General features: G+C 39.1%; 1 protein-coding gene across 1 annotated transcript in view; it reads right to left on the bottom strand.

The window, feature by feature from the left end:
• Positions 1-2,831: 2,831 nt before the first annotated feature.
• Positions 2,832-16,728, bottom strand: part of LOC118244543 (cytosolic phospholipase A2 epsilon-like) — a 29,682-nt gene continuing 15,785 nt past the window's right edge. Inside the window, exons 5-20 of the mRNA XM_035539614.1 lie at positions 16,382-16,422; positions 15,916-15,958; positions 15,188-15,251; positions 14,212-14,375; positions 13,849-13,941; positions 13,113-13,150; positions 12,540-12,675; positions 10,552-10,688; positions 9,872-10,094; positions 9,182-9,296; positions 8,528-8,665; positions 6,453-6,560; positions 5,200-5,394; positions 4,546-4,712; positions 3,218-3,404; positions 2,832-3,040 (exon numbers count right to left, since the gene is read on the bottom strand). Of these exons, the coding sequence (XP_035395507.1) occupies positions 2,832-3,040; positions 3,218-3,404; positions 4,546-4,712; positions 5,200-5,394; positions 6,453-6,560; positions 8,528-8,665; positions 9,182-9,296; positions 9,872-10,094; positions 10,552-10,688; positions 12,540-12,675; positions 13,113-13,150; positions 13,849-13,941; positions 14,212-14,375; positions 15,188-15,251; positions 15,916-15,958; positions 16,382-16,422 (2,058 nt within the window). The remainder of the gene's footprint in view (positions 3,041-3,217; positions 3,405-4,545; positions 4,713-5,199; positions 5,395-6,452; positions 6,561-8,527; positions 8,666-9,181; positions 9,297-9,871; positions 10,095-10,551; positions 10,689-12,539; positions 12,676-13,112; positions 13,151-13,848; positions 13,942-14,211; positions 14,376-15,187; positions 15,252-15,915; positions 15,959-16,381; positions 16,423-16,728) is intronic.

The raw sequence follows: 16,728 nt of genomic DNA, 5'->3' as shown, positions 1-16,728 counted from the left end.
GTGTAGAGAACACACCCAATTTGCAGCGAAGCAGAACATAAAATGCCAGAGGACAAAGCCACACAAAGCTCCTGCACTGGCTTGCAAGCAGAACTGACCACCAGGACTTTCTGCAAGCATTCCATTCAATTAATTAATAATTTAATGATAAAAAGCAAGCAGCAAATTAATCAGCCCCTAAGTCATAAAGCAGCTCTACTAAGCATGGACCAGGAGTGCTGACTGGATGGGAGTCAGAACAGGCCACTGCTGAGGAACAGGCATCTGGAGCCACTGCTACTATTGTAGTACCTCAGAGAGGAAGAAACCAGCTGTCCCAAATGACTGTGCTCCCTCCTTTCCCCATGAGGGACACACAAAGACAGGCTGCCTTATCACATATTTCAGCTCAGGTTGCAGGGGCCTGCATGACTTTACAGGCCAAGACAAGGACTGCTGTGCCAGGGGAGCACACGTGAGTCATGGGCGAGAAGGCCGTGCAATGGGCTTGACTGCAGATGACAAGATAGGTCTCGTGTCCTACACCCCAGCTCAGAAGCATGACGTGTGGGGTTGTTACATGTATTTGGATGAAGGCCCCCATGGCCCCAGGATGAAGGATTAAGTAAGAACTTTTTCAGGGCCCATAACAACATAGGACACATTGGTATTTTCAGGGTAACAGCAAGGACCTTGCTGTGGGACTCAGGTGGCTGTAGGTAAGGGAGCAAGCTGCAGAGGTACATCTGCAAGAAGCAAGCCATGGATGTTTGAGGATTGCAAAGGGAAGATTGACAAGAAGATCCAGTTCTCATCCAAGATCTTCACCACACCAGAAGCACCACTAACAGCTATTGTGCAGGCCCAACCAGACCGCCTGTGGGTAGGAAGGGCACCTGGGGACAGGCTCAGCCCCTGTAGGGTGGAGCAGAGGAGGGGGTGCTCTAGTGGCACACTCAAACCAACAAACAAAAACACAGCAAGGGAAGCAATGGATTTATAGTTAAGGGCAGGAAAGGGAAAAGAGAGGCTGGGCTCTTGAAACTTGGTGTCAGTAAAGATCTTGGAAGGCAGGAAAGGGAACTCATTTGCAGCTTTTGAAGATGCCCAAAACTCCATCTGGAAGACAAGCAGGTGGGAGAAGTAGCAAAAATATGTGTCACCCCAAATAGATTTGCCATAATGACAAGCAGGGAAGCCCAAGAGGGAGTCGGAGCTAGGACAGAGGAGAGGCAATGCCGAAAGGGACTGAGTGATTCAGCAGCAGAGATCACAATGAGAAGAACCCTTGATGAGTACAACCATGTAAACAGTCACTGCAGCTCCGTGGAGATTTAAACCAGGGCTGCAAATTGGATGGAGGTGTGAGGGCTTAGAAAAGCAGCTGGGGCAAGGACACACCACCCCTAAGGGGGCTGAGGTCATCAGAGGTAAGTATAGGATAATGAAGAAGACAAGGGCTAAAAGCCATAGAGGAATGCTTGAAGCAAGAGAGACAGAAGATGACAGCAAGAGAAGAGAGAAATTTTCAACCTTTTCTAAGTTAATGTTTCATTTTGAATTAAGGATTTATCTTATATTTTGGCTATGATTGCATCTATTCAAGGTGAACACTCATTGTCCTGTGTGTGCTAACATGTTACTTCAACACAGACAAGTTACTGTGTTTTATTTAAATTTGAAGTAATTAAGGCGCAACTGATACTGACTTAAGCATTACTTTTTTTTTTTGTAAGATCAGCTTCTCTGTTGTAACAAAACAGGTTTGCTGAGTACTTGCATTATTAAAATCATTCATAAAACAAATAATTATTTTGGTCTCCATCTAGAAAATAAGCAATCTCAACAAATCACCTTATGCTATTTATAGTAGTTGCACAAAACCTGTGTTACTTGTATATATTCAAGGACTAACAAAGTTACGTAATTACCCATGAATTGCCCCTGGATATCAGCGTAAAACAGTTAGCTTGTCCTCTTACCACAAAATCTGAATGTGTCTCAGTCTTTGATGTTTTTATTCTCACAGAATCCCTATCCCATAATAACAAGAAATACTATTAGACCAGTTGAAACTAATGGGAAGTAGATGATGAGATGGATATTCTAAACACCACAAGTATTTAAGGAAAAGCACAACCACAGGTCAGGTACATATGCATGCACCAGAAGAGCAGTTTGTGACTCACTACAGGGTATGGCGCAGTCACTTCCAGAGGATTTTCCAAACCCAAATATCATTATAATATGGCATAATAAAACTGGTAAATTCAGAAGTATGGAAAATTTGGATTTTACACATGAAATCTCAGTTTTTCTATATCTTTTATGTTTAGCTTTGCATGTTATTTGCAGTAAAATTTCAGGCTGACATTAAAACAAAATCTAGTTTTCTCTTATTCTTTGAGATTGTCCGCTTTTATTACATGTTTTTCTATTAATTTATTGCAAATTAAATGCAAACAACTGTATCTCATTTATCTTCACATACAACTTTTACTAGTGCAATAAATTTTGACAGTTATTTTGCTGTTCCACATTCATGCATGCAAAAAACTCATCAATAAGCCCCATATTTCCTAACCTTTGATTTACTGCATATAGACATATATATAGATAAACACATGAAAAAAAAAATCACAAGCAGTGCAAACCTACTTAAATAAAGCACAAGATTAATTATTAATTTTTTGATGGGTTTATCCAGGATTGCCACTTGGTGGAGAGGAACTACAGGCTGAAATAAGTCTTAGTACTTTCCCAAGTCCATATATTCATTCATCAACAGGTCTTCATTCTTCTGCAGGGGAAGAAAAAGTGATATAGGCATCTTTCTGAACTCAGGACAGCATTCATTTTTTGTGTTGCTGTTTCTGCTCTATTGCTGAACTCAAAGCCTGAAGAATCAGATGCTTGTTGTTCTGAATGTTGTAGCTGGTCAGTTTTACCAGCTTGTCAAATTGGTCCTCTGTGTAGGTAAAGCTGTTTATGCAGTATGGGGAAAAAAGGCTGGAAACATCCACATTGCCCTCTGCCATCTCAGCAGGGCTACGCTCCACACCTGCCAAATCAAGAGAAGTCATTGATAGGGCACAGAGATGGTCATACATCCTGCTTTCCAGGTGGGGACCAATGTCTCTACCCTGACACCCACATTCCTCCCCATGGGAGCCATGGCAGCTGATGCCACTGAAGGGTGGGTAGGTGGTAGGAGGACCAGCCCTGTCCCACAGCTTACCTGGCTCTTTGTATTTTCTGAACGTGTCATTCACCAGTGGGAAAAACACCACTGTTGGTGCCCCTGGGGTCTCTGCATCTTCAAAGATGTAACACTCCTTTAGATTTTTCTTTTCCTCTTCACTCAGGTGGATTTTGGGAAATGGGATTCCCTGTTTTAAGAAGTACTTGGAGGCTTCTTCCAAAGGCTGCATTCAGACAGGAAAAAAATGTCAGAAATTCTGTCCCTCTTCACAATGCACAACACATCCAGCAAAGGCACTACACAAAGATCAGGGAGCAGCTTTCGCTGCCAGTGTTTCTTCTGGTCTTTGTCTCTTCCATGAGAAATTAAGTTTTGGTTATCAACAGAACAAGATTTCAAGACTCCAACTTGCACTCCTGATTGTTGTCCTACCTCCTCTTTCTCAGCCTTTATCTGCAAGATAAATAAGATGTTCATAACTGTGGGGTAGGGGTGGCCCAGTCACTTAGAACACAGAAACATGCCCCTTACTGGAGAAAATCCTGAAATGAGCAGCATGGAGAGGAATTTAAGATGGTATATTTTTAAAACATCAATTCACAGAAGTACAAAAACTTCGTTAATTTGGCATGAAATATTTAAAAGCCTCTAACTGTCCTAGATGCCTTAGATAGTTATATAAAGTGATGTAGGCATCTGGGATCAAATGTCATATTGACTGAAATGTTAACTTCATCTTGGGGTGGGTAAAGTCACTTCTGAAACTGGGAATTTTATTCCTGAATCTGGTTGCCATTTATGAAAACTTTAGTCTTCAAGAAGCTCTGTCCATTGGGTACCAGGGATTATAGTTCAAATCATTAGCTATTTTTGTCATACTTTCTGTTTCAAATAAAGGACAATTATTATTCTCCATGACTTAGAAAAAAAAATCAAGCTATTGTATTAGAGAGACAAATTACTTGTAATTTGCATGTGGATATCTTTAGGAGGTATCACAAGAAATTAAATGAGCTCATCAGTGGTCAATACTGGTCCCAGAGAAACACCCCATACAGAGCACATAGCGAGCTGTATTGAGGTCCAAGGAGCACACAGGTGTAGAAGGTAATGTTTGCCGATCACAGGCTTAATTAAAATACAAGATTTAGAAAACTGATACTACTTCTGTTCTCCTTAGGGGACTGGCTGTGGTATGTTAGCATTAGTGTGAGACCCGGATATCTAGAAAACTGGAGGTGTACACCAAGAATCCTTTTCTCCCAATATCAGTTTCTTCTACATAAATTATTCTGACTCCTTAGGATTTAAGAAGGGTGAAAAGACAGTTGTCATTACTGACAAGAATAGAGTGGTCATCGCACCGATGTCTGTGATCCAGAAGAATAATTTAAGTGTAAGACAACATCCACTTTTCTCTCTGGTCTCATGAGTGGTGGGTAGCTGATATCAATGTATCCTGCTGTGTCGGCAAGGCACAGGAACTCTGCTGTTTCTGTCAGCTGGTTGGGAAAATTCTCTAGTACAGTATCTAAAAGGAAATATTTCTTATAATGAGTGATTCTCCAAAGAAGTAATATATTTGCTGTTTGGCTAATAAAAGAGGAAATAATAATAATAATAATAATAATGAAATAAATGCCTCATTACTTTTTCCAAGACCCTGCTGCACTCCTGAAGTTCAGTCTTAACTCAGAAGAGAAAGATCTATCCATAACAAAAAGACAGAGCTCCTTCATGTCTGATGCTGCTGTTTTTGTGTTCCCAATAAGCAGTAGCTGCCCTTCCCCAGAATCAAGAGATTTCTTGGAGTATCTGTTAAACATTTTAATTTCAGTAACAACAGAGCTGTGCCACAATTACAGCTGTTTTGCAAATTCACTTATGAAATTTGACTACTTATCTTGAAATTTTTGTTTCTAAAGTGAAGAATTAAGCCTGTTCATCATCTGCCTTCTCTTCACTAACAAATATACCAACCATCTAACCAGAAGAAATTAATATTCGGAGATGGTTACCTTTCCATATATGAAAGCTTTTGCTCTGAAGGTATTCATTGTGCATCTGGAACCCCTTCAGAAAGTTGTAGAACTTTGAAACCATCACTCGCTCAGACAAGACCTCCCGAACAATGCCCATGAAGCCACATTCAGGGGTGACTAAGTAAGTTTCCAACTGATGGTTCCTGGCTGGTAGAGAAGGCTCATCTCTTTCTGAGAGGTAGAACAGATAAACAAGTTATTGTTTTGATAGCATTATTTGCAATACTTAAAATGAACTAAATTATAATATAATAATACATAATATAATTATAGAGTACCATAATATCAGCTAAAGTAAAGAAGATTCTAGTAAGACATAGCAACATACAATCAAATAAATACCAGAATAGGAACAAGAAAATCAATGTTCAGTGAAGTATATTCCACAAAAAAACAAAGTGAGAACAGAAACAAACTTCTTAAAGCTGGAAAAAAAGTGATCTATTGTTTGATAGAAATCATAGGTGGATTCCCTGTGTGAAAATCAATAGAGGCTAAGAATCCAGACCAGTTTATTTCGAAGCTAGTCCAAACTGGCTTTGAAAAAAAATGCTGTCAGAAGACTTAGACATGTGGAAAAGAGCAGAAAAAAAAAAGGATTGTGCTAAATGACACCTCATCAGATTGAGAATGAGGGCCAATGACTTTCTGTCATCTCTGGCATTTACTGAGGGAAGGGTTCCGCAACACTTCCGTGGAGAAAGTGGTGAAAAGTATGTGAACCAGATTTATCGATCACATTTGAACACAGGGAAGACAGGCAACACCTCTAAATAGGACACAGAGTTCCACATAACTGATACATCCAAGTCTTTAACAACAACAACAGACAAAAAACGTGTGATCTGACAAGGCAGACAGAGAACGCAGCACTGAGTTTGTTTCAACATGCAGGTTTCCTGAAAGGTCCCTGGCAAAGATTATCTGCTTAAAACTTTGGTAGTTTTATATTTGGTGGCAAGTCAACACTTACACTAATTCAGTGCAAGGGTGACCAGTGGAAATAACATTGCTATGGATGAATGCAGACATTAGAGAGTAAAGTGAAGTAGATAGTGGCAACACGACCCCCCAGGGGACCAAAAAAAAAAAAAAAAAGAAAAGAAAAAAAGCCAAAAGCTTTAAGATTTACAAAGATATAAAGATATCCTGCTATATGTATCTGGATGTTATATTCATTTATAGATTTGTAAAGCAACAGGTAAAGTAGAAACAGAAATATAACCAACCAACATCAACAGCCCTGTGTTGGGTGCACCTCAGTGAGCACCTTTCTGAAGGATCCGATGAATGCCAGGCATCCAAGAGGTTGTATGAAAATACATTGCTCCACAGGCCTGTACAGTGATAGAGAAAAGGGTAACTGCTTAGAAATACTTAAATGGAAAATATCCCTTTCCTCTTTCCACAGGTTTTAAAACAAAACTTTTCACCTCTTGCAAGGAGTCTCAGAATGCCACAAGGTTTCTGAACTCTAAGCAAAAATGGTACCAAGTTCTTTTACAGCAACTCACAGTTTATCCTCCAGAGGAACCTACATGGTTTTAAACATTGTGCCAGGCCTTCAGCCACCATAATTCATTGTCACATACAGTTATTACCAATATTTTGCAAGCCACTTTTTTCTTTTTTCTTTTTTTTCTTTTTAAGCATCTCTCAGAGAGTAAAACCACGCCATTTCACATAAAGTAAGAGTCTGGTCTATAAAATATGTCATATTCAACTGTATACATAATTAAAGATTTAGAGTTTGCTCCTGAACAGCCAGGATCCAAGTAGTTAGAGCACAATTTGGGATGGTCTGCAAAGCAGTCCCCTAAAACAAGACACCTTCAGTGCCCATTGTACACTTTCCCTTGACACCAGTTGAGTGAGACTAATCTCCCCCACATCCCTCTTCTTATTCCCATTGTCCTTAGTCACTTTTGTCCTTGCACTTAAGACATTACCTCTCCCTGCAAATGACACCTCACTTTTATCCTTAAATTGCCATGCTTAACTACCAGTACATTTAATTGTATCCCAAGAGGGCACTTACGTTGCATCACTAGGTGGCAACATAGCTCTAACTCTCTACTCTAACCTTTCTAAAGATGCACTTACAGCTTTAGGGTCACCGGCCTAATTAAGGTACTGGGAGCAAGAACCCAGAGCTCAACCCAGACTGGATGTGCAGGGTGTGCTTGCTACCTGGCCACCTTGGGTATGACCACACCACTGTCATTGCTAAGCTGCAATGGAGGCAAGATATTCTCAGAAGGCTTCACAGTCCCACGTAGCTCCATGATCTATTTCCTATCTCTGGTTGACAGCCCAAGGCACTTAACAGAAGAAGAATACATGAAAATGGGAAAACATAAATGGGTCTCTTCCCCACTCTCTAGCATCTCGTGGTTCTGGATTTGGTATTTGCCTGGCTTGCAAGTCTTGCAAGTCTTCCTCATGCCCAGGTATTTTCTCATGTTAGTACCAATATGACTCTGGGTTCCTTTTGCATCGTACATTGAGGTGCACAACTTCTCTGCACTTCAAATAAGGAATACAACACAATGTTGTTGTTCATCTGGGCTTTTCAGTTGTAACTAAACCCTTTCTTACTGGTCTTCTTGGTGTCCTGTTGTGTGTCATGCTTATTTACATGTAATGCACCTGTTGTTCAGAGTTAAGAGCAGAAGGACTCTTCTGCAGACAACTTTACTCCCATGAACTAGCATATAAAATGGTGTGGTAGAGAATTCTAGCACTGCACAAAATTAAAACGAGAAGAATTGCACAAAAACTGCAAAGCTGTCCTTCATGCTTTCCTGGGAGCAACTCACACATTACTGAAATAAAAACAGCAAAACTCACCACTTTAATCATGCAAGAAAAACTTAAAAAAAATAGAATACTATTAAACTTGCAAAAATATCAATAACATTTGGGAACACTACTCAGAATTATCATATTATATAACAACTTCAGTGTAACAACATTGTTTTTGTTATAAAATAGTCCCATTTATAGACAAATTTGGCTGTAAGATTCCAGTTTCAAAATATAAATATTTTCCCTGTGGAAAACTGCTACTGACCTGTTGAAAATAAACTTCCTTAAGCAGCCCTGAAACTTCAAGCATAAGAAACACAATAGTGAATAGTGTTATTTGAAATGTTCACCTAAGGAATGCATCCAAAATTGAGAACAAAATGTCGTACGTTATATTTCAGTCCTGCATGTTGCAGAGCACTGTTGCAATATGCAGGGACTGTATATATTAAGCACTTTTTTAAACAATCCATAGTTTCTCAAGCGAGCACATCACCTTTCATGAAGCAGATCCGAGACTCGGGGAGCTTCTTCATCAAGCGACCCATGAAAAACTTGCTGCCAAAATCCTCTGCACGAATGAAGGCACCATATTTTAAGAACCCAACCTCATAAGGTGTGAACTCAATCCATTCTGCAGAGACACCAAATGAATATTTAATTCAAAATCCTTTCCATACTTCCTTGAAAGAAATGCTCTGAAATGGCAGGGAAGCAACTGCAGGACAAACCCTATCAGCAGGGTGATCACAGTCTGGCCTTCCTGAGGGTAATGGTATCATTCTGATAGTTTCAGTCACTCACTCAACAAATTTTTCCCAAACTTGTTCCTGCAGAACTTCCTAATGAGCCTCTCCATATAGGACATAAATGAAGTTTATATCAAAAAGGGTCAGCCTAAGTTACCCCACGTGCGGAGATAAGGCTCTGATTTGGGAGTGCTTTGGCTGCCCTAAGGAACCTCCCCCAAATTTCTCCTGTCCCATAGGAGCTGGGTTCCTTCCAGAGCCTGGGCACAAAGTCTAAAAACGGAAGATGAAAAGGAACTGGTTATGAATGCTATGGTTCAGTAGTGCAAGGGGTTGCAGGGCATGCAGTAACTGATAATACAGGTACACTGAGTCCAGATAGAGCTCAGTTTTGCCATCACCTTTAAACTCTGAAAGGCTGTAGTCATCTTTGATGTTGAGGATCATGTAGATAGGTAGGGGATTCTGACCCTGATTCAATGCCTGTCGCTCATCTGAGAGTCTGTGGTTGTTTTTCTGAGAATTGACCAGAAAAAGAGAAAGAAAACCAAGAAACCTTGTGATAGCGTACGGGCTTGCAAGATTATAGGAAAATAAATACCTGTTTCCAGCTACAATTTCTTATTCTCTCCATTCATTTTGAGTACAAACTATTTATTTAACCAAAGAATGATCTAAGCATTCACACACCCACTAAGGCTTATTTAATTACAGTAGAACTACAGGATGTTTTGTGGTGCAGCGGGCTGTCATTCCTCCAAATAAGTGCATCCATTTTACATGGATTATTTAAGTTCTCATAGGGATGAACAGAGCAAAAGAAACCAAAGGCAGGACACCAGTATTAGGTGTCCTAGATACATGTATATACAGTGTTAGGTGTATTAGATACATGTATAAGGAGATACAGGTTTCTTGCTCTACTGAATATCTCTTAGGCTGGTAATTATATGTTGAGAGGTATGTGGGGTCAAATGATCTTTGTCAGTCAGCAGAAATCATCTGCCTGATAATGCTAGCACCTGTCCCTGGAGCTTCATTTTCTGTACAACAGTATTCAGGAGCTGTTACAGAAAATACAGACATGCTACCCCATCACTTAATGCCTTTTCCAGCAGAAGCCCCCATAAATCGATGCTAGAGATCTGGTATCCTTCTTGCTTCCTCAGATTTAGTTCCCGGTCATAGTACTTCAAGCTCTCCAGGGAAAAGCAGCTCAGCTTGCATTTGGTCATATGTCTGCGGACTTCACCAATTGGTCCCAAGAGATCCTTGTGTGACCAGTCAGGGTTCTGATACAAATGTGACAAGGTCCTGGGGAAAAGAAAGAAGTATGTTATCACATTTTTATGCGTGCTTTCACTTTTAAGATTTGGATTTAAGGACCACAACAAACAACCTAGCTGAGGTTCATAAAAAGCACCTTTGGGGCTCAGTACGTTATGAAAGAGAAAAGAATTTTTGATTTAGATCCCATAGAAATCTACCACATACGATTAAATAATTTCTCGCACTTCATTAAATCAAGGTGCTAAGCTTTGAGTTAGCTGTCAAATATAAGGCAGATGGAAATTAAGATAGAGTTGATTTGGGGTAGAAATTGAAAAATCTGATGCAATAAAAACAACTAAGATGTTTTACAACATGTTCCTTATGCAACAATAAAAAAGCTGGAAACTAAAAATATACATCTTCCTTTACCGAAACAAAGAGAATAAACCTCATACAGCAGGCTATAGAGTTGACATATCTTTGTTCAGGATCTCCTTACCATGTTGAGCCAGATGACCCAGTGATGTATGAAATAGCATCTAAGAGATCCAGCTTCTGAAGACCCAGCAGGTTGCCTAACAAAGATGTCAGTGCCCGGGTGCCACCTCCTGTTGTCATGACTGCTACAACTGGTACCTGTTTAAGCATAAACACAGCAGCTGGTAAGCAACAGCTTAGTACTCAAGAGCACATGTTGTCACAGCTAAATGAATCACAGCATTTCGGTCCTGCAAGAAATTCTGACATCTCACCATTTCCCCAAGCAGAGGAGAGAAAGAAGAAATGTTGGTATTTCATACAGAAATTTAAAGAAAATAATAGACAGTTTGGTAGTTTTGACATTTTTCAGCTAAAGAGATTGGGCTTCTAAATTCTTACATGCTGGCTTACTGAAACAGCTCATAACTTTTTTTCAAGGCATTTCAATCTTCGGCTGTTTTCCTTCGTGTAACATTATCTCCTGAGGGGTCTATTTTGAGAACCAGAAAAGCTCATCCTCTTTTGTAAGTCAAATATAATGACTGGATTATATTTCCCATACAGTACCTAGAGTACATAATTGCAGTGATGAACCACAAAGCCTGATTGCATAGAAAACTAAATTATATTACAGGAAGACACATTTCTCCAAGTAAAACCTACTGAGAGAAGAGGAGCCAAGTGACATTTTCTATACACGTTTCCAGGCAATCACATCAAGGAAATACTTAGCGATGCTTCTTTAACCTGATCCAAATCAAGCATTTCAGCTCAAAGCAAAGTATTCTGATTTGGGTTTAAGTATGAGGAAACAATCCCTTTTCTTGTTGGACAACCTGAAATTAGTAGCTAAAAGTAGTCCCCTAAAAAAAAGTAAAATCTTATACTTAGACTCCCCTCCCACCCTCCACCGCCCAAAACCAATATACTAATGAGAAATGATCTACTGGTATACTGTTGTGATTAGTTTGTGTACAGGGACACCATTTTGATGATCTTAGAGATCTGTTCCAACCTAAATGAGTCTGTGATTTATATCATCCGAAGACATACTGTCATATCATGCTTAATATGCCTTTGGCGCAGATCTTCTGGGCAAAATGAAAAGCACAGGTGAAAAGAAATCCTCAGAATGAAAAATTCTTCATTTCTGTAGTGCCTGATCACAAGCCATATTCCCTCCCTGAAACACCAACCATCCCCATGCTGGCATGTACATGAACAAATGCAAACCCTAACTCACTGAGTGCTAAATTCTGAGGTATTTTGTGCCTGCTGCCTCCTCTTGTTTTCACCCTAATATTTTCTCAAATAAGTGCCATAAAAGACTAAGGTCACTCTAACAGAAAAAAAAAAAAAAAAAAGAAGAAGAAGAAAAAAAAGGAAAAAAGGAAAAAAAGAAAAAAAGAAATCAATTCAACATTTTGAAAGACTAGAAAATTTATTTTACTTGGATTCCCAACTGGAAAATGGAGTTTGAAACTCAGATGTGTTTCTGAAGGGGCTGTGGTTCTTATGCTCTGAGACTCATTTTCATTTTGCACTTCAAATGGGAGCTTCTGGGATCTGGCTTATCCAGACTGATGGACAATTTCTAGACACAATGGTCCCAAGTAGGAGAGATGAGTGGAAAATGTTGAATAACATTGTGCTGTTAGACTAACAGTACAGCTGAAATGGTGACCACTGGAGAGAGCTGGTGATAAGGAACATCATCATCATTCAGTGTTATGTACCATTTCAAGTGCTAGGTTTTTTTCCACTCAAAATCTGACAGTATAAAATGCCCTATCTGGGGCCTTGGTAACTGAAAGCTCAGCTAAAAAAAAAGTATGATTCTCCAGGACTAGGATACACAGATGAAAAAGAAGTAAGGCAGAAAAAAATGCTTATTTTTATGTGGGGCACTGAACACATCAGTGCTGGTTAAGGAACAATATACAAACAGCTATGGACAACTCATTTCTGTTACACAACACAGTCCAGCCCCAATAGTGCTCCCCATACCTCATGGTCTTGTAGGTCCCGTTCTAAATGAAGTGCTTTTTTCAGAGCAGAAGCCACCAATTTCCTCCGTTTCTGTAGGAAATTTTTCTCCTCCATACATAGATCAAACTCCAGGCGAACATCTAAGTTTCTTGACCTCAGACAGAGTCCACAGTTAAATAGGATATAAAAAGCCTATGTACGTAATCACTTCCGATTAAGGTCTGGACCTATGCTTACAAGTCATAAACTTTACAATAAGGCTTTAAAAAGATGGTATTGTGGCTCCACGAAAGCATACCAGAAAAGACTAAGTTACCAGGTTTTGAAGTCTTACAGAAAAAAAATAGAAATACTGCTTTTTTTTTCCACACTGCTTTTCAAGAAAGCAGTCCATAAACAGATACTATAAACAGTGAAATATTTTAAATTCGTTGCCTGAAGACCTTTATTTTTATATATATACAAGTATCTTGGATTCTTTACAAGCAAGGAAAATGAGAAACATTTTTCTAAACTCGTAGCTCCATGATTTTTTTATTCAGAAAAGATATTTTTTTCACAACCACAAAACCCAAAGACACAATTTCTTACCAGTCAGTTGACTTCACATGTAAATTGATTGTTTCATCCTGAAAACAAACAAACAACAATGAAGAAAAACACACAACACAATATAAGTATTGGAGATGATTTTATGCCCTCTCTTTTCAGTCAGCTTTAAAGGCCTTCACTTTTTCTGAGAGCAGTGTTAGAGCCACAAAGCTGTAACAATGAGAAATTCCATCCTATTTTTAGAACTTCTCTAAGTCCATTGTATTTTCATTAAAATTATTTATACTAAAGTTTAAGCTTAAAGTTACACAGAGCAGTATACAGTAAAGATCAACATGAGGTCTGCCAGTGTGCCCTGCCTTGCTTCATTTTCTGCATGTTCATGGACCTGCAAACTTCAACACAAAGATAGGACAAAAAAAGCCAGGTGTGAGTATCACATATTGTCAGAATCACAGACATAACTTCAAACAAGCCATAAAGTCTGAGATTTGTCTGCTTCATTTTGTGAGTTTTAATTAGTAAGAGTTATTTAATCAAGTCCTTTCCTTTAAACAATCACCAAAGTACAGAGCATCATAAACGAAATCTACCCTTCCTACATTCCTCCCTAGCACAGCCGTTTATTATTTTGCATAGTTTTCTAATGCTTGCAGATAATGGAGGCTAGCAGTTAGATATGTAAACTTCTACTTCATGGTAATGTAGTAAACTTATGCCCATCGATCTTGGGGCCATAGCTTTTGATTTATTCTAAAAAGTTGGTATCAATCACCTTTGCTACTGCTACTTTCTCCTTGAAGGGAAATGAATCCAGAGGAATCCTGAGGGATGCACTGCAATCTCTTTTCTCTTCACATGAGGTACCCTGAAAAATAAAATTTAATGTAGAAAAATATTTAACGTATATACCACAGAAGAGTACTGTCACCAACCTATCTTTTTGAATAGGGTCAACATTCAGCAATTTCCAAGTTGGCATCTATTATTTAGGTGTCTTAGTGGGTACAGCGCTCTTCCAGAGCGGAAGATCATGGAAGATGACTTTTGATTAAAAATACAAATTCTTTCCATTTGTCTCAGTGAAGTATGGAAAACCATGAGCTTACTGTGCTCACTCAACCTGAAGATCACGTACCAAGCAGAAGGGCGGCTTCTTTTCTGCCAGAGCCATGCGCAGCTCTGGCAGACTGTACTTGATATAATGGAAGATGAGGGGCTTTTTGGGTTGCTGGGCAGAGCCCAGTGACAGAGTCTGGCTCTCTTCATATGAGCCCTTCACTGAAAACAAGAAGTCTTTTTCTAAAGAGAAAGGATGAAATATATACAGAGAAAATAATGGTTATGATCACAGAAATAGAACATTAAACAGTCATTTAGTAGTAGTTCTTTTTATATACAAGCCATTCAGCAATGCTTAAAAGTTCCTAGACTATCTTTATCCAAACAGGGAATATTACAGGAAACGAAACAAAACAAAACAAAAGAGCTTGTAAGAAAGCATTAGCTGTTTTGGAAACTCAGACCTGTAGGAAAACTGGGCAAAATGTAAACTGCTGAGACAGAATAATGTATTTACTTCCATTTTACAGCACTAATAAGATTCATGCTCTAATTGCAAACCCCAGTTTTAATAGATAGTTAGCATAGAACAGACACAGCATGGACACAGACAAACCATCCAACACCTGTGCTTATTACACAATACTATTTACACAATAATATTACACAATGTTACAAGATACTGTGTTTTTTTCCATCTCAGTTTTATCATAGTAGTGTGCTTAAGAGACAGAGAGGTAGACCTATACAGAAATGCAGCATGCTTGAAGAGTTGCTTGGACTACTTTTGCTAAGGCCAGTGTTGTCCCAAGTCATAACTTAACTAAGGTGATACCCATCCTACTATCATAGGGACATTTAGGATTCCTATAAGGACAAAGAAGGGAAATTACTGGATAAGACAGTGACAAAAAAAAGTTCTGAAATATCCAAATGGTTTATACTTCACGGAGTTTAAAACCCAGTCACCACGTTTCCTTTTTTTTGTATTGCATTTTTTGATGTTAATAAAAAATGTCAAACATATTTTTGTTTCTAGTTTAAAGTCTAACCTGAAGCTTCTTTCTTCATCTGTTTATTGTCTATCAGAACTTCCAAGCAGGAAATTTCACGAGACTGCAGAAGGGATGAATGATGAGATGATTAAATATCCAAAATGCGCGACACCTGAGTCACTTCACTGCTATTTATTTCTGGCCACCTAGGTTGCTGGGGTCTGAAGAACAGTCCACTTTGTGTTTGGTAGGCTTGTAAGAGAAAGATTTTGGCATTCTGATGGTGTGCTGGGGTTTCAGCTGAAAGAAAAATGGCTGTGGCAGTGTGGTCTGTCTGCAGGGACAGGGCTGGGAAGGGAGAGGATATAACCAAGGAAGGAACAGGAGCATGCTGAGGATTCCTGAGGGTGAATTGATAGGCCAGTCAAATCCACATCATCCAGGATACGGACAGCTGTGAGAGAGTCCCTAAAGCAGTCCCCAAAAGGAATGACACAAAGGTAGTAAGCCGATGAAAGAGCACTTCAGGCTTTGTCAAGAAGCTTGCTATCAGCTGGTGATAGAGGACGTATCTGTGGATATCCCCAGTGACTGTGTTCACTCTTTCCAAATACATACTCCCCCACAGAGCCACACAGGCAGACAGCTGCCAGTGTCTGACCCCCTTCACCTCCGTCTCCTTCAGCTCTACCTGCAGTGAGATGTTGGGGCACCTCCCACATTCATCCCTCCCAACACTAGTAGGAAAATGAACACAGCAGAAAAGAGAAATAGTTTAAAATTACCACTAATACACCATTATTGACAAGACTTTCAGGAGGAACCGGACTGAAAGACAGAAAAAAAATGCAATCAGAACTAATATGTACTAAATACCTCTTTAAATGAACAGCAGGAATAACATTTTCCTAAAAGGTTGTCTCATCTAGCACAGTCTGTAATAGGTCACTGATTATTTTTTTTCTGTTTTCAAAGACATCTGAAATATGGTTTTCTTATTTTTTTTTTATGGTAATGAATAGTAAGAAATATTTAGCACACTTGTTGCAGTTTTTAGTATCTTTCTCCCTCCTCTAGGAAATATCAGAATAAATTAGCATCCAGGATGATTCTTGGTAGATAAGGAAGAGTGTTTTTGCCAATATGCAGCTAACTTGGTAAACACTATCTGTGGCTGTGATGCTATTTTAAACTACATTAAAACCTAGCACGTGTTTTACAGTTCTTCAGTTCCATATGGATTTTACTCACATGCTCTCTGATGCAAATTCAACCTCCAGCAGCTCTTGTGTCTGTAAAAGATTAATTCATTTTAAGCATTCAAATTAATTTTCTTTCTTGCCAGCTATGCTTGTTAATGATTATTTGGGCTCCTGAAATAGCTCTTGAAGTCTAATTTTCCTGTTTTAGGGTATGCTCAGATGATTGAAAGCAATTGAGTTAAAGTGATTTTGGAAGGTATTCTCCCTCCTCAGACTGCCTGTGCTTGTCCATTAAGTAGTGAGGCAGAATACAATGATCACACAGGGAATCCCCAGTCCTAAGTCTGTCAGAAGTGTTGGCTTAAAACTGTCTTTGGCTTTTTTGGGTAATGCTAT

This window comes from Cygnus atratus, chromosome 5 (assembly GCF_013377495.2).
Source record: "Cygnus atratus isolate AKBS03 ecotype Queensland, Australia chromosome 5, CAtr_DNAZoo_HiC_assembly, whole genome shotgun sequence".
Classification (NCBI taxonomy): domain Eukaryota; kingdom Metazoa; phylum Chordata; class Aves; order Anseriformes; family Anatidae; genus Cygnus; species Cygnus atratus.
This window is presented reverse-complemented; position numbering and strand designations above follow the sequence as displayed.